The following is a 21,144-nucleotide window of genomic DNA, read 5'->3' as shown; positions in this document are numbered from 1 at the left end:
AATACAGATTTGAAATCACCACCAGGTCCATAGGATTGATATCCAAAATAGTATCTAAGGAGTGTGGTAGTAGGGCTGAAAATTGAGTAAACTGACTTCATACAAAAAGTGCCTTATTTGATGGTACCTAGAAAAAACAGATGATCTTAACTGAAAATCACATTTAACTTGTTCAAATAACACAAAGACATCATCTTTCTAAAGTGTTTTTAAACTTGTAATGCCCAAATTTCCCCATCCTTGAAAAGAGTAATCTCCTTGGACAGCTGGGAACAAATGGTTGGAAATTATTGGTGCTGATATAGTCATACAGGTCAAGCTAAAATATTTTCTGTACTGCCACCAAATTTTCAGGCTGCCTTTGACAGCTGGGTTCTGACAGTAGGATAGTATGTTTAGTGGTCAGGGAGAACAAAGCAGAGCAGACAGATGAGGGATCACAGCTTTTAGATTCAATATCTATCCAGGATGGGATATCTGTGACTGAAGTAACCCTTAGCCAATACAACAGAGCTCTAATGTTGGCAGCCCTGTAGTACGATTGGAAATTGGTCAGTCATAACTCTGTGGATTTTTGGTCTCTGTAATAGGGCTTTATGAATTCATGGGGGCTTCTTGTTACAAATGAAAGATGACAATTTTATCTATCTGGTTAAAAAATGCCTGGGGAATAGAATGAGTGATACACTGGAAGAGGATGTTCATTTTTATGGAATTGATTCTCCCAGTCAGTTACAGTGGCATGGAGAGACACCTATTAAGATCTTGGCAAATGTTCTGAAAGAGTGAGCTAAAATTGCATGGAAGAGTTGACAGAGTATGACAAAGTAACTGTGATTCTGAGGCAAGTGAATTTATTGTAAGTGATTTTAAATGGCATTCAAAAAAGCTTATTATCGAGTTTATCAAGTACGAGAAGTTCACTCATCACTATCTTATCAAGATTCAATTTATATCCAGAGATCTTACCAAACTGATTTAGTGTTCAGGATGTGGGGTATGGAATTAAGGGGGAAAGAAATGTATAAAAGAATGTCATCTGCATACAGACATATGTTCATATAGGGCCCTACATATACCTTTAATATCTTGATTATTTCAAATAGATAAGGCAAGTGGTTCTATTCCACGTGCAAAGATTTGGGCTGAGAACAGACACCCTTGGCGACTTCCTCGTCCAAGTGGAAAATAAGGTGAATATGTATTGTTTGTCTGGACAGATGCCTGGGGAGATAGAAAATAAGTAATCCCATTCTCCATTATTGTAGGCTTTTTCTGTAGTGAGTGAAATTACTACTTCTGAGACTGACCTAGAGAGAGTTATGTAAATTATATTATGGCACGAAGTTAAAATTAAAGTGATATTTCTAATAAATCCAGTCTGATCACAGGCTATTAAGGATGGTAGAACATTTTCCAGATAGCTAGACAGTTACCTAAATTTTTACATCTACATTGAGGAGACTTATTGGCCGATAGGATTTACAGTTCAGTAGATCTTTAACTTATTGTCAGGACAAGAGACACTGATGCTTGGGTGAGTGTCCGTGGGAAAACAAGAGTATTTAAACTGTCATTGAACACTGATACCAACAAAGGGAATAATTTGGAAGAGAATTTTTTTTTTATAAAATTCAGATCTAGATATTTCCCACTCTGCATGGACTTAATTGCAAGGTCAATTTCATTCGAGGCAAGAGGGCTATCTAATTTCACATCCGAATCTTCATCTACTGCTGGAATGTTCCTGTTCTTGGCTGACAAGAGTGGACACCAATGTGGTCTTCTGTTGTTCTAGCCCATCCACCTCAAGGTTTGATGTTTTGTTTTTCTGCTCACCATGGTTGTAAAGCTACTATATTCTTCCTGGCAGCTCTAACCAATCTGGCCATTCTCCTCAGACCTCTCTTATCAACAAGGCGTTTCCACAGGCGTTTCTAGAGACTACTGTGTTTGAAAATCCAAGGAAATCAGCAGTTTAATCTTGCTTTTATGAACAATTATGAGAGTTATGAATGCATTCTGACTATGTTTAAACTTGTTTTTCCTTCATGTGACTTGACACTGACAATGTACTTGACTCTTAGGCAGTAAGCACAGAGGTTCCTCAAACACACGGCAGGTGCCATGAAGATATGAGTTACAAGGCCATTTCTTGCTAATCATATCTTGTTTTTGTCTTTGAAGAACTCCTTGCTCTAGCAGTAGCTTTCCATTCCATATGTGGCTATGTTTTATTACCAGTGAGAAGCTGAGGTCTTTGTTCTCCATGCAAATGAATGTGTAAGTCTGAGGTTATAAAAACTCTTGTAACCTGAGCCACACTTTAGGGGAATACTTTTTAACTAAGGGTGGTCTCCCAAGCTGGTGATATTCAGCTTAATAATAAATATCTCACTTGAGCCACTGGATTCTGGGTAATGTCTATTTGAGGAAGACTCCATTGAAGGTCTAATTCCACCACACCTCCCACCCCAATGTACTCCCCCAAATGGAGTGTATGCAGCAACTATCAGACCACAATCACTGACAAAACATAAGGGTAATGATTGACACCCCTTTCACTACCCATTAACACCATTAGGCTCATACTTACAGTGCCTTATGTGAAGAGAAAGAGAAATGTGTCAATTAAATGGGAGTAAAACATGACCATCACAGAAAAGAAAGAAAAATCGTGTAGCAATCCAATAACCAGCCAGACAGCATAGCATGTAGTTCCCAGGGCTACGTACACTATTGGTCGCATTCATCTTTTTCTGGTTGTAATACTACTTTGTGACTTCTCTGTAAAGAAGCAGGTACCACTACACTTCGATAGTGCCTGGAATGTTGTCTGCCTCAAGGCCTGATCACCATGCGAAGGCTAGTGCCAAATCAAGATCTTCAAAAATGTAAGATTTGCCTTGAAAAGATCCTGAAATTTGCAGAGTAAAGTGCAACAAATCGCACGTTAGGCATGCCCCAGAGCCTAATGTGCAGGTCGTCCACAGTGGATCTGTATAACAAATGCTCTCAGCTTCTCTCCACTTTTGGGTTCTTGGTGCTAGGGTATGATGTGGTTTATCTATGAGCAGTTTGTTGGGTAGATCAAGTTGGGTAGATCAGGCATCCACGATGAACTGATGGGGCCAAGGACCCTCTGTATCTTCTTGAATTCCCACCAGTCGAATATTCTCTCAGTGACTCCAGCATTCAAGGTTAGTGCACTTCTCTAGGTCACAGACTAAGAATACCATCACTGTAAAATCTCTGTTGGGGAGGTAATATAGTAAGAGAAGCATACACAAACAACACAATGCAAACTAGTTCACAAGTGGCTTTTTGCATATTATGCAAATTAGCAAATAAAATCTAAGTGGTTGGAGCTACTTGACTCTTGAAGCTTTCTTGTTTAGGAGAACCCAAGGAATCAGAAAAAAAAACTTTCTTTGTAGGATTTACGGTTCATGAGATATGGACCAAAAGCACCTTCGGTGCTTGGACCCCTAAAAAAACAAAACAAAAATAATTATAGCTGCAAGCAGCATTTTCAGGGGCCAACCACCCAGACGCAGTGAGCCACACATTCACAGACATGCTACGGTTGTTGCCTTAGCAATCACAGGAAAGTAGAGCCATAACTTTAGGCAAAGGGATTCCCACCAGTCAAATATTTTCTCAGTGACTCCAGCTTTCAAGGTTAGTGCACTTCTCTAGGTCTTAGGCAACAACAGTAGCATGTCTGAATGTGATTTGCAGTTTCGTTCATGATGTGTATGCGTTGACCATGGACAGTGGTGGAATTCTCTGACTGTAGGAGGAAAGGTTAACATGAACAAATGGGCAACAAGGTGGCATTGCTGTAGCATTGTTTAGACAGGTGTCAAGAAGTACACTTGAATTTCAGATGTTGGAGTGTGTTCACTTCTGCATACTCCAGGGAATTATAGGAAAAATGAACTGTGATGAACAGTGATGAACTGTGAAAAATGAACACAAATTCTTCAAATGATGTAAGAAAAAAAAAGAAAGTTGTTACAGTTCCTGACCACAAGGTGGCACAGTCAGAAAACTTCTTGGGTACATTCAGGGCATGGTCCTGAAGATATTTGCCAAGTTTCATGATGATATATAGATGCATTGCTGAGATACACCTTCACATCCTATTTTTTTGCATTTGCCAGCACGTTACAGGAGAATGGGTTTGAATATCAAAATTCCTTTGATAATATTTGTTCATACAATTGTCAAGATGATGTGAGCCAAGTGTGGTGAAGATTGGACAAAATTTGGAGGAGGAGAAGCAAAAATGGCAGTTATATGTAAGCATTTTTGGCAAGTTATTGTAACTTTTGACCAGTAGGTGGCACTATCACAAAATTTGTTGCATAGCCTCAGGTCATGGTCCTGAAGATGCCTACCAGTTTTGTGTCAGTGCACGAAGTCATTGCTAAGATACAGCCTCACTTCCTGTTTTGCGGCTTCGCCATCAGATTCATTGGCCAATTACGGGCAAACTGTTTGGACCATTCAAAATGCTTTTGCTTACTCTGAAGATAATGTGTTGAGGTCATAGAGTGTATTGAACTCATTTCGAGCCAGGGAATGCAGGGATGCTTTTAAATTTTGGACACATTGTTCAAACGTTATGACCATAAATGTACTTCCAAATTAGGCCCAAATTTGACCTGATGGTGGTGCTAGAGTGTTGGCAACACTTGGCCCAAATTTCGTCAGAATATTCCTTAGACCCTCCCCAATCAGAGTGCCAAACTTTTTACCAGACGGGGGAAAACTTTTTAACTAAGGGTGGTCTCCTGAGCTTGTGATATTAAGCTTAATAATAAATACTTCAAGAAGCAGGAAGGCACCAGGGCCAGATGGATTGAATGTTACAAAAACTATGTGGTCTTATTGCAGAGGGACAACTTCAAATGACTTGAAATTTAACATACGTCTCTATTTAAAAAGAAAATCAAACATTCAGATGAATGTGGATCATACAGGCCTGTAAGTAGGAAGAAATTCCCACTTGAATGTGGAAACTGACAGGGGTGTCTTCACTTGCCTCTTCCATTCGCACTTATATTAGAGCCTCTTGCAAAAAGTATTAGGAAGCATAGATTGAGTGTCTTAAGACAAAAACATACACAAAATTGCTTTGTATGCTGATCCTTCTATTTCTTACAAAGGCAAGGTTTCAGTCCCTGTTGTCCTGTCTATCACAAACTCATTCAGTACAATTTTTGGCTATAAAGTAAACTACGCCAAAAGATAGGCAATGCCTCTGGGAAATTCAGCTCATATTAAATCTCTAAATGTTTTTCCTTGGAATGATGGCATGATCTCCCTCTCTTATGGATGGTGACAACTTGTCTCATTAAAAGAATGTCCTTGCCAGAATACCCTGCAGTGGAGATTCAGAAACAGCATTCTATTTCAATAGTTTATCTGATTTCAAGAGTTTATATGAATAAAACCAGGTCAAAAATTAAAAATCTTCCAGTGGAAAGAGGTGGCTTAGCTTTTCCAAACCTTAAGTTTTACAATTGGGCATGTCAGACTCAACAGCTTTGGGAATGGCTACAGTGTTACTTACACTCTGAGCCATGCATAGAAAAATGGTATATACACACTACCATTCAAAAGGCTGGAATCACTAAAAAAAAAAAATTCACATTTGTAGTAAATTTTTATAAACTGTGACAGTAAAATGATGCTGGACTGGTCAGATTAAAATGACCAGGAATGCGTGTCCGAGATACCATGTGAACTAAATCTGGTCATTTAATCTATGTTTACAATATTCCTCAGGGCATGTTTGGTATCAATTTAAGCCATATTTCACAGTGAACAATGTAAATGACATCAACAGTATCATACATGTTTATCAAATAATAGTATATAGATTTACATTTTGCAATGGGTGAGAAAAGAAAAAAAAAAAAAAAAAAAAGACTGACATGTAAATCCGAAAGACCTAGGCTTGCATCCCAATAGAAACCTCTGAGCTAAGGAAATAATTGTTCAATAAATAAGCTATATAAAAGCCTCTTCCACAGAAATGTCACTTTATAGTGAAAGCTTAGTATGAAGCTGTTTTAGATTAAATGCAACTTTAACTCTGAGATTTTATGCTTTTAACACCTAAACTAAAAGGTTGTTAAGCTAAGTAATTATTGGATTCAGATACAGTCAGGTCCATAAGCAATGAAGATGTGATTGAAATGTAGTCTTTCAGCTTTAATTCAAGGGGTTTAACAGAAATATTGCATTAAACGTTTAGGAATTACAGCTATTTTTTTTTTTTTAAAAGAGAGTCCCTCCATATAGGCTCAAAAGTAATTGGACAATTGACTGATGCCGTTTCATGGCCAAGTGTGGCCCATTTCCTCGTTATTTCATGACAAATTAGGGAGATAAAAGATCTGGAGTTGATTCCAAGCATTGAATTTGTATTTGGTAGCCGTTCATGGGAACTCTCAATATGCGGTCCAAAGAGGTCTCCATGCAAGTGAAGTAGGCCATCATCAGGCTTGGGGGGACGGGAACGGGGACGGGGACAAAAAAACAGACCCATCTGAGAGAGAGCAGAAACTTCAGGAGTGGCCAAATCAACAATTTGGTACATTCTTAAAAAGAAGGAATGCATTAGTGAGCTCAGAAACACCAAAAGGCCTGGAAGGCCACGGAAATCAACTAAAGTGGATGATAGCAGAATTCTTTCCTTGTTGAAGAAAAACCCCTTTTCAACATCTAGCCAAGAACACTCTGGAGGAGGTAGGTGTATCATTGTCAAAGTCTACAATCAAGAGACTCCTTCACGAAAGTAAATACAGATGGTTTACCTCAAGATGCAAACCACTAGTAACACTCGAGAACAGAAAGGCCAGATTAGACTTTGCTTCTAAAAAAAAAAAAAAAAGCCTGACCAGTTCTGATGCAAGATTAAGAATGTACCAGAATGATGGGAAGAGAAGAGTATGGAGAAGGAAAGGGAGGGCTCATGATGCAAAGCATACCACATCATCTGTCAAACATGTGGAGGCAGTGTAATGGCATGGGCATGTATGTCTGCCAGGGGAACTGGTTCCCTGGTGCTTAATGATGTGACTGCTGATAGAAGTAGCAGGATGAATTCTTAAGTGTATAGTATACACACTATGTACTAGTGTACACATACACTTTCTGTTCAGATTCAGTCAAATGCTGCAAAACTGATAGGACATTGCTTCACAGTACATATGGATAATGACCCAAAATATACTTTGAAAGCAACCCAAGAGCTTAATGCAATATTTATGGTAAACCGCTTGAATTAAAGCTGAAGCTCTATTACAAAATTGTGTCACTGTCCAAATACTTATGGATCTGTCTGTACTTAACTGAATCAAATAATGGTGTCAGATCTTTAATTGAATATTGGCCTCACAAATATTTAACCTGAAAACTCATTTCTATTTCTATGATAAAACTCATACTTTATTCATCAAATACGCTACCCTCCATAAGTAGTGGAATGACAAGGCCAATTCTTTTGTTTTTGGTATACACAGAAGACATTTGAGTTTGAGATCAAAAGATGTACATTGATCAGCCATACCATTAAAACCACATGCCTAATATTGTGTAGGCCCCCCCTTGTGCTGCCAACAGGGAAATCATGCAAAAATGGTTTGAGGAACTTGAGGAACAAGAGTTCAAGGTGTTGACTTGGCCTCCAAATTCCCCAGACCTCAATCTGAGCGAGCATCTGTGGGATGTGCTGGACAAACAAGTCCAATCCATGGAGGCCCCACCTTGCAACCTACAGGACGTAAAGGATTTGCTGCTAACATCTTGGTGCCAGACACCAAAGTGCACCATCAGAGGTCTTGTAGAGACCATGCCTTGACAGGCCAGAGCTGTTTTGGTGGCACAAGGGGGACCTACACAATATTAGGCAGGTGGTTTAATGCTATGGCTGATCAGTGTATGACAACTGTCAAGCATGGTGGTGGAGTGGTGATAATTTGGGCTTGTTTTGCAGACACAGGAAACTTGCAGTTATTGAGACAACAAAAGTCCATTTTATACCAGAACATACTTGAGACACCTGTGAGGCCATCTGTCCAGCAGCTTAAGCTAGATCAAAATTGGGTCATGCAACAGGACAATCCAGATGTCAACCCCACTGAGATGCTGTGGTGGGATCTGAAGAGAGCTTTGTGTAAATGAATGCCCTCAAACAGAAATGAACTGAAGCAATGTTGAAAAAAAGAATAAGTCAAAATTCCTCCAAAATGATGCGAGAGACCAATCAACTCCCACAGAAAATATTTACTTCAAGTTACTGCTGTTAAAGGTGGTTCTACACGTTACTGAATTACATGGTGTAGCTATTTTTTCCCCCACCTGGTTTCTGAATGTTAGTATACTTTTTGGGAAAAAATTACTACATATTGAAATCTCTCATGTTTTTTTTTTTTTTTTTGTGACCTGAGGTTATTTGTTTATTTATAGAAGTTGATGAGGACCACCCAATTGTTATTTAGGGCCTGATAAATAAACCATAGAATTGATGGAGGGTGTACTTATTTTTCTCCCCATGACTGTATGCTATATCATTATATATAAATAATTTGTGAGTATACAGATATTTTTTAATTACCGTTTACTTACTTACTGTAATGTAACTTCCCTTGCTGACATGTGATATGACTGAGCTTCATCCCACTCATTGTCTCAGTTCAATTTTACAGTAAGAATATCTATTTTATATATTCTACACACACACACCCACCAATCAGCCATAACATTAAAACCAGTGACAGATGAAGCGAATAACATTGATTATCTCATTACAATGGCACTTGTCAAGGGGTGGGATATTCTAGGCAGCAAGTGAACAGCCAGTTCTCGAAGTTGATGTGATGGAAGCAGGAAAAATGGGCAAGCACAAAGATCTCAGCACCTTTGACAAGGGCCAAATTGTGATGGCTAGATGACAGTCTGAGCATCTCCAAAATGGCAGGTCTTGTGGGGTGTTCCCAGTATGCAGTGATTAGTACCTACTAAAAGTGGCCCATGCAAGGACAACCTTGCAACCTTCTGTGTGTGTGTATACAGTAAGAATATCTATTTTATATATTCTATACACACACACGCGCGCGCATCTATTCTGCATGCATTCCTTAGATAAAAACCGGTCTGGCCTGGCAATTTTGGTTTATATCTCCTTTTTATGCCCAACAATGGTCTGATCATTTCCCTGCCATCTACATAAACATCTCTTTGGTTTTGTATATCATATGTCTAGTTGGGAATTAACTAGACCACTGTTCCTCACAATTACAAAAATGATTAGTTTGGGTCATAAATATAAATTTGTTTATGTACCGTCATTACTGGGAGCTTATTAGAGGGGGAGAAAAAAAAAAAAAAAAAAAGTTTAAGTAAATGAAAGTGCAACCCTATAGGCTGATTATTAAATAAATGATCCCTTATACAAACTTTGATATTTGCATCTGGTATGATGCCACTACACAGCCAATACATAAATTTGAATAATTTACATTTGCATATTCAACATTAATATGTTTGTCTTTTTCTATAATTAAATAAATGAACCATGTTATTTTGTTTATTAATCAACTCTATCCTTAATACGTTATCAGTCTTTGGTTCTTTTTTATATAACATGAATTGTATCTGAATTGTTCTCTGAAGCTTGGTAAGCCAGTTTGTCTGTGTGTGTCTGTGTGTGTAACTGTGCACACTCTTCTTGTTTGAAGGCCATGAAGTAAAACGACTGAAATAACATACCTCCATCCTATTGTCCCAGACACACACACACACACCACACACACACACACACACACACACACACACACACACACACAAGTATATGATTTTTTTTTAAAGGTCTCAAAATAAATGGAACCTAGTGACAAGTCTTATGACATTGATGTAGATGTGTGCATGTGAACATATCACCATGCTTGAAACATCCCATATCATCATATTTTACTACAGAAATCACCCAGAAAATCTAATCCCATACAAACAGGGCTCATGTTAAAAAATTATAAGCCTAGCCAAACTCGTGAGCCTGATAGATGCAACATTACTTTATTAATTGCTATACATATGACAATGAACATTAAGAGCTGACTGTATGGCAGAATGTTTTAGTCTCTTTTAAACATCATTGAACATTTTTTGGCAGTGCAGAACTTCAAGTAGATTTCTTTTTACATCCCCTGAATGAGAGGCTTATATTTCTTGTCTCATATGTCATAACTTGTATGATAGCATACCAGTAAGGACCAAAAATGCAGTCTGGCCCTACTCTTTAATAGGTAGGTGATATTAAAACCTTTTTCATTGTCTTCATTTTTTGTTCAGTCCCAGAATATGGATGTTCTGTGTATATGCATTACGCTACTGAAATTATTTGGAAATTTCTTGTGAGCCCACTTTTTTTGTCGAACAGAATGACAAATTACACTGCTCCAACCACTGGTTGAGCTTTTTAAAGAAAATTTTAACAATCCTCACAGATTTACCAATGGATTACAGGTCATAAAGGTCATAGAGGCCCTAGTCAATCTTAGAAGTTTCACAACAAAAGCACCACATGGCCACTTTTGCCCAGTTGCCTCTCTCACCGTCTCAGACTGGACTCTAATTGGTCAGTCTCCAACCGATGTTCTTTGCTCTCCACCACTACAGCTTTGATCAGATCTTCATACTGCTGCAGCAGAAGCTTGTCACAAGTGGCATGAATCTGCTGGTACAACTCACTCAAGGGATCCCATAAGCTAGCAAGACAAGAGAAATAAAAATAAACCAGTCACTTAATGCAGACCTTTCCAGGCCTAAAACTGAAATTGTAACATTGTCACAGTATATATGCACTACCATATTTACAGTCTCCGAGAACTACTGGCACCCTGGGGTTAAAAAAAAAAGTTATGACTTTGTGATTAATTAGTTAATTACACTGAAAACTGAGAGAAATCTAGAAGTTAAATGAAGTAAACTAAGTATTCTAAGAAGATAAAAAATAAAAAGTTTTAACAAAAATATTTAACCAAACCACATGTGACAGTTACTGGCCCCTTAGAAATTCTTATGAACAAAATTGTAGTGAATCGTGTTCCTATGTATATTTTAATCGAGTGTTTAAGGAATCTTACGCAGTCATTAGGACTACTTTTGCTAGGGTATAAATACGAAGTAATATAGGCATCAAATTCCCTTAGTCATTCATCATCACAGGGGACATTAGAGATTATGCAAATGAAACAAAACAAAAGTGTGCCAACAATGAAAAACAGTTACACACCTAAAAAATATGCAGATATGCTTTTAGGGCAAACAACAAAAGCTGTAATGAATGTGCTTGAAAGAGGATGCTAGTGTATTATCCCCTCATGCACAGTGAGGATGATGGTTAGAGGGGCATTTCTCCAGAGAGAATAGTAAGAGATTTGCAGAAGATGGTACCACTTTGGGGTTACCAGTTTTCCACATCTACAATTACACACCGACTCCATGCCAACAAACTATTTAAAAAGCCTGCTAGATGCTGCTGGAACCATGGTCTCTTGTCCAATGAGACAAAAATAGAGATTTCTCTCCAATGGCCATGGAAACCTTGCTTGGATACACAGGCAACATCTTTAAGAAGGTTGACAATAATTCTGGAACTGCCTGTACTTTTTACTTGTGTATTTTTATCCCTAGATGAAAAACATACACATTTTGGACTAAATGTCTCTCCATACCTTATTGACACCAGAGAGATTACCCAGTAAGATGCATCTGGCTAGCCCAGTCACAGTAAATCAATGATGATAACTTTATGCATTTATAAACACAATGTAACTGAAGCAAGTTCCCAATTTATCAATTTATTTATGGATAAGAAAACCATAGACATATAAATAAGAGGAAAGTGAAAACAGAATAAGAACACAGTTGATTAAGGTAGTAAAAGGAGACAAGTTGCAATGCATGGATAATGTACATGCAAAGCATAGGATTTCTGAATTAAAATCAAGTTAAAATTTAACCTATGAATGGTAGGTTCCTCAGTGGTTAGAGCTCCTGACTATCTGTTTCTCTCCCAAGTATTCCATTGAAGACTGTGACTTACTGGTTAAGATTCTTTGCTAGCAACCAGAAGGTTTTGAGTTCAAATCTGATGACTGCCAAAGTGCTCCTGTTGCGCCCTTGTACTATGCTGTACTATAGCTGTGCTATAAATGCAGAAGTCTATCAACTTTCTAAATCTATAAAAGCTTCCCATCAACCAGTTCAATTTGAAGCTGTATGCATGGGAATTCAAAACATTGTGACTTGTTATTCTTAAAGCCATTTTACCACTTATCCAAGGGGCTTCATCAGTTCTAAAGAGGCATGTGCTGATATGGCTTTTTCATATACAAATTGATAGGTAAGAAACCAACACTGTCAAAGTGTACAACTCATCCTCCCTGCGTTAACGGTGTAATAACACTTCCACATTCCTCCACACTGTACTTATTTATTAATTTATTCATTTTCTTATGGATAGTCACAAGGATGCAAGAAGTAGGAGTGCTGAGAGTGCTGCAGCATCCCCAACTGTCAGGATTACTTAAACTGTAACTGCAGCTGCAACTGCTAAAATTGGAGGAAAATACCCCCAGAATCAGCAAGAGTGGGGGTGCAAGATGACTCAGGGATTTATACTCCGGTAACAGACCATGGCAGGATTTCGACTATGGGAAATGGAAGTAGCTCAAGCAAGAATCACTCCAGAACTGCATCTCCAGCTGGTCTAAAGAAAGATCAACCAAGACTGGCTCAAGTGTTTGAAAGACACAAGACTGAGACCTTGGAGCAACCACTATTTCTGGGCCAAAAGGGCGAGTCTGTCAAGTGAAGTTCAGCAGTAGGAAGGAACCTGAAGTAAACAAAGCATGACTCAGCAGAAGATCTTACAAGCAATTAAAAAAATGCTGACAGGCAAGTCAAACTCAGCCAACAGAAAAGATGCTCCAGTGTAATAAAAACTGCTAGCCAATGTTTACTGAAAAAAAAAAAAAGCTGAATGAGTTCCAGACCAGGATCACATCATAGCACAAAATCAGAGACTGCTGTACTCCTCTATTTTCATGGAAACCTGGCTATCAGGCAGCACACCAGAGTCGGCTATTCAGTTACAAACACACTCCATCCACTTGTCTCAGGCAACACAGATGACTAGAAGAATGAATTCCTATGCCCAATTTGAGGCTCTCAAAACTGAGCCACAGAAGAGGGTTATGAAAACTGGGAGCACACAGAACCCTCCATTCACGATCTCATTGGCAAATGTGAGCAAGATTCAGAGAAGAACAAACCCACGGAAAGCAGCTGGCCCAGACAACATCCCTTTGTGCATACTCAGAACCAGCTCATCAGAGCTGGCCGATGTCTTTCCGGACATAGTCAACCCATCTCTAGCACAAACTTAAGTACCCATCTGCCTCAAGACAACCACCACTGTGCCCCTCCCAATGATGAGCACAGGGACCTGTCTATCAACCAGTTGCAATGACTCCACTTGTGAAGAAATGTGTTGAAAGGCTAGTCATGACCCATACTCATAGGAACATACCAGACACACAACACTATCTCCAGTTTGCTTATTGCCAAAACCGGTCCACAGAAGATGCCATCGACACTGCAATCCACACAGCGCTCTCACATAGCAAGGACAGCTATTGAGAATGCTATTTATTGATTACAGCTCGGCATTCAATACAGTCATTTGGTCCAAACTTCATACAAAACCTCCTCACTCTGAGACTGATGCCCACCCTCTCTGACTGGGTCATAAACTTTCTAATAGGCAGACCTCAGTCAGAAGGAAGTGGCATCTGTGTGTACATTTTTCATTTCATTTAAGTGGCCTGGTCCCTTTTTACTTCCAGTAGAACCCCTGTTACAATTGCATAGTTAGACAATGTCTTTTTGATTGGAGTTTTTTTTTTTTTTTTTAAAAGAACAGAAACCCAGGCCACGTCAGTTGCTTCGGGGACCACCCTGACAGTGTCACAATCTCAGAAGTTCCACTTCGTCAAACATATATTCAATGTATCTGTATTGTACATAATCAATACAAATTATATGGTTTTACTACATGTATTTTTCTTATTTATTATTATATATTTTTTATTGTTATTTATTTTTGGTAAAAAAAATTGATGGTAATTATCAAAAACTCTTGTTGTCTTAAGACTTCTGTCTTCTGCTAGCATTTATACAATTCAAACATACAAACATGCCTGCTGAAAGGGTTGGGTACACATATGATAAATCAAGGTTTATATTAGTTAGTCTTATGCTTAAATTTCTACACACTCAGGGGCACAAATAGGATCAAATGAATTTTTTTGTGAAATTACATTTTCAAATTTGCATGAATACCAAATTTGTTGGGTAAATGCACCTATTTATGATTTACAAATAAATCTGTTCATATCTAGCTTGATAAATGAGGCCCAGCTTGATAAATGTTGGCAAACCTGAGGTAAGCCTTTGCTGTTTACCACTTCTGGGCACCACTTCCTCCCTGCTCAGGTCTTGGGTGCAACTGCCTTGATAACACACAGAATTTTATTCCAGTCTTCCTTGCAAAAATGCTCCAGGTCTCTCAAATTGTAAGGGGTCTCCTGTGCACACCCCTCTTCATCATTCCACAGGTTTTCAATAGGAAAAAACTGGGTTCCAACTGCGCCATTCCAAAACGTTGATGTTCTGATGCCGTTCCTTTGTTGACTTGGATTTGTGCTTTGGGTTGTTATCGTGCTGAAAGGTGAATTTTTTTTCTATTCACAAAGGGAGCCTCTCTCACTGAGGATGTCTCTTCTACTCTGATATGTCCTTAGGTTGCTCAGTCCACACCGCTTCCCTACAGGGGCACCCCTCCTGCTCCCTCCAGCCAGCTCACCACTGCTTCACTGCTTTATCCCATGCTCCCTGAGGTCCATGCCATGGGAGAGGTGAAAGCGAAAGTACACCAGGCAACGGGCAGATTTTTCTCATGAGGATGCCCGACCTGGAACAGAAAATTGAGGAAATAATGGAACAAGAGTAATCTGCTCTGCCGCCATTACCGTCTGGCCACCACATGATCATGCATTCTAAGAGCCACAGAACCATCCCATGAGCCCAGATACATTTCAGTTGCCCATGATACAATTTCCAAATCCCATGGCTGGACAACAAGTGAGGGGGACAACCCTAAAGTGTTTCACTGTGACACTGTACATGTGAATGGCCCACTGGAAATGTCAGAAATGGAGGCTGTGATCAAAAGACATGCCCACCAAATCTGATGTGGAAAAATGCATCTGTGACATGAAGGCTATGGACAACATATCCAGGTTAACAAATGCAGAGGAGATGAAGATTTTCATCAGACTGTTTGGTTTAAAATGGAACCATATCATAGGTACATGTACCACAATTCCCTTTTTGGTTGACACAGGCAACACATACTCAGTCCTAAAAGCTGGTGCGCTTCCAGATGTCAGACTGAGTCATGACACAATTTTAAGAGTGGAGGGCCTTAGTCTTACCCATCACTGAGCTCTATAGCATACCTCTACCAACCAAACCAGGATCTAAAACTCTACAACATTGTTTTCTGGTATCCAAACAATGTCCCGTAAACTTATTGGCCCAAGATTTCCTAGGGACGTTTGACTTAAAAATCTCATGTTCCACAGACGGATTTTCTGCGTCCAATGAGTCAATTGGCATGATTTATTTAAACATTACACCCAAATACGATTCCTAGGATATTACTGACTCATCTGTTTATCAAACTCTACACTCACCGTCCACTTTAATAGGAACACCTGCACACCTGATCATTTATGCAGTTATCCAATCAGCCAATAATGTGGCAAAAGCACATTGCATAAAATGAGGCAGACACAAGTTGAGAGTTTCAGTTAATGTTCATGTCAAACATGAAGAGGGGGGAAATCTTTCTCTTTAACCATGGCATGGTTGTTGTTACCAGATGGTCTTGTTTGAGTAGTTCAGAAACTGCTCATCTCCTGGGATTGTCACACACAGCAGTCTCTAGAGTTTACATAGAAAGGTGAAAAAAAACAAAAAAACAAAAGAGATCCTGTGTGAGAGTGCAGGATAAAATATCTTGATGAGTGAGATCAAAAAGACCAGACTGGTCTGAGTTGATAAGAAGTCTATAGTAACTCAAATAAGCCCTCTTTCTAACTGTGGTGTGCAGAAAAGCATCTCAGACCTTACAACACATCAAACCTCATGGTGGAACAGCAACAGGATTTTCTGCATTCTGCCATCCTTTACTCCCAAACAGGCCCAGACCATATTTTTGAGACCACGTGGTTCCGGGGCCTACATAGAGAAACTTTGATCATTATAGATATTTATTATGGTGATACTTTCCGAGCAGCTGCAGTACATTTGACACCGGCACAGAAGGCAGTATTTAAAGTTCCACACAGTATCCCCCATATCTCCATCGTTAAAACAGGCAAATGGGGAGACATAGGTACAGTGCCTTGCAAAAGTATTCACCCCCTTTGCCTTTTTCCTATTTTGTTGCATTACAACCTGGAATTTAAATGGATTGATTTTTCAAATGATTTACATTTGATTTACACAACATACTTACAATTTCTGCAAAATGCAGATGCAAGATGCAAAATATTTTTTATTGTGAAGCAAACAAAAAATAAGACCAAAAAACAGAAAACTTGGGTGTGCATAACTATTCACCCCCCTCAAAAGTTAATACTTTGTAGAGCCACCTTTTGCAGCAATTACAGCTGCAAGTCTCTTTGGGTATGTCTGTATGAGCTTAGCACATCTAGCCACTGGGATTTTTGCTCATTCTTCCAGGCGAAACTGCTCCAACTCCTTTAAGTTGGATGGGTTCCACTGGTGTACAGCAGTCTTTAAGTCAGACCACAGATTCTCTATTGGATTGAGATCTGGGCTTTAACTGGGCCATCCCAACACATTTAAATGTGTGATGAGAGGTGTTGGGTTTGTGCCAGACACAGCATTTTATTTTATGGCCAAAAAGTTCAATTTTAGGCTCACCTGACCACATTATTTTCTTCCAGACGTTTGGGGAGTCTCCCACGTGTCTTTTGGCAAACTCAAGACGTTCTTTCTTGTTTTTTTCTTTAAGCAAGTGCTTTCTTCTGGCCACTCTTCCATAAAGCCCAGCTCTGTGGAGTGTACGGCTAATAGTGGTTCTATGGACAGACACTCCAGTCTTTGCTGTGAAGCTCTCCAGCTCCTTCAGGGTTATTGTTGGTCTTTTGGATGCTTCTTGAATTAATGCCCTCCTTGCTCGTTCTGTGAGTTTTGGTGGGTGGTCCTCTCTTGGCAAGTTTACTGTGGTGCCATATTCCTTCCACTTTGCTATGGTGGATTTAATGGTGCTTCGTGGGATATTCAAAGTTTTGGATATTTTTTTGTAACCCGACCCTGATTTATACTTCTCCAAAATTTTGAGTTGTGGAAGTCTTCTGAAGCCTGATTTCGACAGAAGAAAATAAGGTCACTAGACCATTATAGTGGTATAGATTTCTATATACATGAAACAAACTCACTACTCAATCATCTACATACACCAATCAGCCATAACATTAAAACTACTGACCGGTCCAGATTGTGATGGCTACATGACTGATCAGCTGGTCAGAGCATCTTCAAAATGACAGGTCTTGTGGGGTCTTCCCAATATGCAGTGGTTAGTACCCACCAAAAGTGATCCAAGGAAGGACAACCGGTGAACTGGAGACAGGGTCATGGGCGCCCAAGGCTCATGCACTTGGGGAGCGAAGGCTAGTCCTTCTGGTCCGATCCCACAGAAGAGCTACTGCAGCACAAATTGCTGAAAAAGTTAATGCTGGTTATGATAGAAAGGTGTCAGAACACACAGTGCATCACAGCTTGCTGCGTATGGAGCTACATAGCTGCAGACCAGTCAGAGTGCCCATGCTGACCTCTGTCCACCAGTGAAAGCGCCTACAATGGGCACATGAGCATCAGAACTGGACCATGGAGCAATGGAAGAAGGTGGCCTGGTCTGATGAATCATGTTTTCCTTTACATCATGAGGATGGTGTGGGAATACAAATTTTAAGAGCTATTCTTTCTCTGCCAGTATAGTTTCTGCCAGTCTTGTTCCTTTCTTTATAAGTCAAATGAACCAGGATACTGTAACTATCACCTTTTTGTAATTGATAATTCGTGGTGCTTCTTTCATATCCTTTGAACTGGGGACCATTGTTCGTGTTCCTCAATACCTGAATGTACCCCCATAGGTGTGGATTTTCTCTTTGTTTCTACGATAATGAACTGTCTGAGTAGGATAGTTATGCTGATTGGATTAAGACTAGTGAAATGGGGCGGGTGGCCAGAACTGTCTACTTCATTTGCATGCTTTGTTTAGGGTCGCCACCATAGTGCTTTGCCTCCATCTCTAGGCATTGCCCCCAAATGTATATAATCTACAATGCATCACTGCCTTAGTCAGACTTGATGACTGCAGCGACCGACCAGCGCGTTCTCAATAAAGAATCCTGCTGAAGAGAATCCAAGTCTCCTGGTCTTTGCTGAAAAAGTTTCCAACAATGGCCAGGTGCGTGCATCGCTTACCTGGGGAAGAGACGGCACCGGGATGCACTACGGGAAGAAGGAAAGCCGGCAGAGGCAGTGTGATGTGAATGTTACTTTGACACACGCCACTTACATAAGCAGTTTCCCCCTGGGATTAATAAAGTTCTTTGAATCTTGAATCTTTGAATTGAATCTTGAATCTAAACATTGTTGCAGACCAAGCACACCCCTTCATTTCCTATTCCCTAATCACACTGGCCTCTTTCAGCAGGATAGTGCGTCCTGCCAAACTGAAAAACATTGTTCAGGAATGGTTTGAGGAACATGACGAAGAGTTCAAGGGCTTGGCCTCCAAATTCCCCAGATCTCAATCCAATTGAGCAGCTGGGGGATGTCCTGGACAAACAAGTCCGATCCATGGAGGCTCCACCTCGCAACTTACAGGACTTAAAGGATCTGCTGCTAAGGTTTTGGTACCAGATACCACAGCACACCTTCAGAGGTCTTGTGGAGTCCATGCCTCGACTGACCTGTTTGGAGAGCTCCTTGGTCTTCATCGTGCTGCTTGCTTGATGCTGCCTTTTGCTCAGTGGTGTAGCAGACTCTGGGGCTTCTCAGAGCAGGTATATATGTAAGCTGAGATGAAGTGACACTTAGACTGCAGAGAGGTGGACTTCATTTAACTAATTATGTGACTTCTTGAGTTAACTGGTAGCACCAGAACTTATTTAGGAGCTTCATAGCAAAAGGGGTGAATGCAAATGCACACACCAATTTTCAGTTTTTTATTTTTACAATTTTTTTGAAATGAGTTTTTTTATTTCATTTCACTTCATCAACTTGGAGTATTTTGTGTAGATCCCACTACATAAAAGCCAAATGAAAATCCTTTAACTTCCAGGTTGTAATGCAACAAAATAGGGAAAAAAAAGGCAAAGGGGGTGAATACTTTTGCAAGGCACTGTAAATGGATGCAGGAAGTGGTAAAATGTAAAGATTGGAGAGAACAGGGCTCTACCATGTATTCAACTTCTCTAAGGGTGCATAAGCTTTCGATATCCTGCACCCCGTCATACGCTCTGGTCACAACACACAACTAGAGTCGAAAGCCATTTCCTCTGGTCCTGACAATCTCCTGAGTTTGTCTAAAAAAAAAAAAAAAAAAAATCCCTGACCATTTGTTGGTGAAGGATAGGTTTGAAATACAGTCAGATCCATAAGTATTTGGACAGCGACACAATTTTGATAATTTTGCCTCTGTACACCACCACAATGGATTTGAAATGAAGCAACCAAGAAGTGATTGAAGTGTAGATTTTCAGCTTTAATTCAAGGGGTTTAATAAAAATATTGCATTAACCATTTATTTATATTGCATAAATATTGCACTAACCCTAGGAATTACAGGAATTTTTTTTACATTGTCCCTCCATTTTCACAGGCACAAAAAAGTAATTGTACAAACTAACAATTATAAATATATGGATTATTTTTAATACTTGGATGCAAATCCTTTGCAGTCAATGACTGCCCGAAGTCTGGAACCTGTGGACATCACAAATGCCGAGTTCCCTCCCTTGAGATGCTTTGCCAGGCCCCTACTGCAGCCACCTTCAGTTGCTGCTTGCTCTTCAGTAAGTGAAAAGCATGCTCAATTGGGTTGAGTTTAGGTGATTGACTGGGCCAGAAGCTCTTGGGTTGACTGTATATTTCAGGTCATTATCCATCTGTATTTTGAAGCGTCATCCTATCAGTTTTGCAGCATTTGACTGAATCTGAGCAGAAAGTATAGCACTATACACTGCAGAATTCATCCTGCTACTTCGATCAGCAGTTACACCATTAATAAACATCAGTGACCCATTTCCACTGGCAGCCATACATGCCCATGCCCATACATGTTCGACTGATGATGTGCTATGCTTTGGATCATGAGCCCTTCCTTTCCTTCTCCATACTCTTCTCTTCCCATCATTCTGGTAAAAGTTAATCTTGGTTTCTGTCCAAAGAATCTTGTTCCAGAGCTGGGCAGGCTTTTTTAGGTGTTTTCTAGCAAAGCCTCATCTGGCCTTTCTGTTCTTGAGTGTTACCAGTGGTTTGCATCCTGAGGTAAACCCTCTGTATTTACATTCATGAAGGTGTCTCTTGATTGTAGACTTTGACAATGGTACACCTACCTCCTCCAGAGTGCTCTTGTCTTACCTAGATGTTGTGAAGTGGTTTTTCTTCACCAAGGAAAGAATTCTGCAATCATCCACTTTAGTTGTCTTCTGTGGTCTTCCAGGCCTTTTGGTGTTGCTGAGCTCGCCACTGCATTCCTTCTTTTTAAGAATGTACCAAATTGTTGATCTGGCCAATCCTGAAGTTTCTGCCATGTACCTCTCTGAAAGGTCTGTTTTATTTTCTCAGCCTAATGATGGCCTCCATCACTTGCATCAACATGTCTTTGGACTGCATATTGAGAGTTCCCATGAACAGCTACCAGATGCAAATTCAACACTTGGACTCAATTTCGGC

At 39.7% G+C, this 21,144-nt stretch overlaps 1 protein-coding gene across 3 annotated transcripts in view; it reads right to left on the bottom strand.

The window, feature by feature from the left end:
- The window catches only part of zgc:162879 (ras and EF-hand domain-containing protein), an 81,307-nt gene that overhangs the window by 48,195 nt on the left and 11,968 nt on the right, over positions 1-21,144 (bottom strand). For 2 of the 3 annotated variants that reach the window (XM_026914191.3, XM_034305494.2), the window contains one exon: positions 10,632-10,784. The exons of the other annotated variant lie outside the window; for it this stretch is intronic. In XM_026914191.3, the coding sequence (XP_026769992.3) occupies positions 10,632-10,784 (153 nt within the window). The remainder of the gene's footprint in view (positions 1-10,631; positions 10,785-21,144) is intronic. 3 annotated transcript variants of the gene reach the window in all.

This window comes from Pangasianodon hypophthalmus, chromosome 6, assembly GCF_027358585.1.
Source record: "Pangasianodon hypophthalmus isolate fPanHyp1 chromosome 6, fPanHyp1.pri, whole genome shotgun sequence".
Lineage (NCBI taxonomy): Eukaryota > Metazoa > Chordata > Actinopteri > Siluriformes > Pangasiidae > Pangasianodon > Pangasianodon hypophthalmus.
Note: the sequence above shows the minus strand (reverse complement) of the source record. Positions and strands in the feature narration are given on the sequence as shown.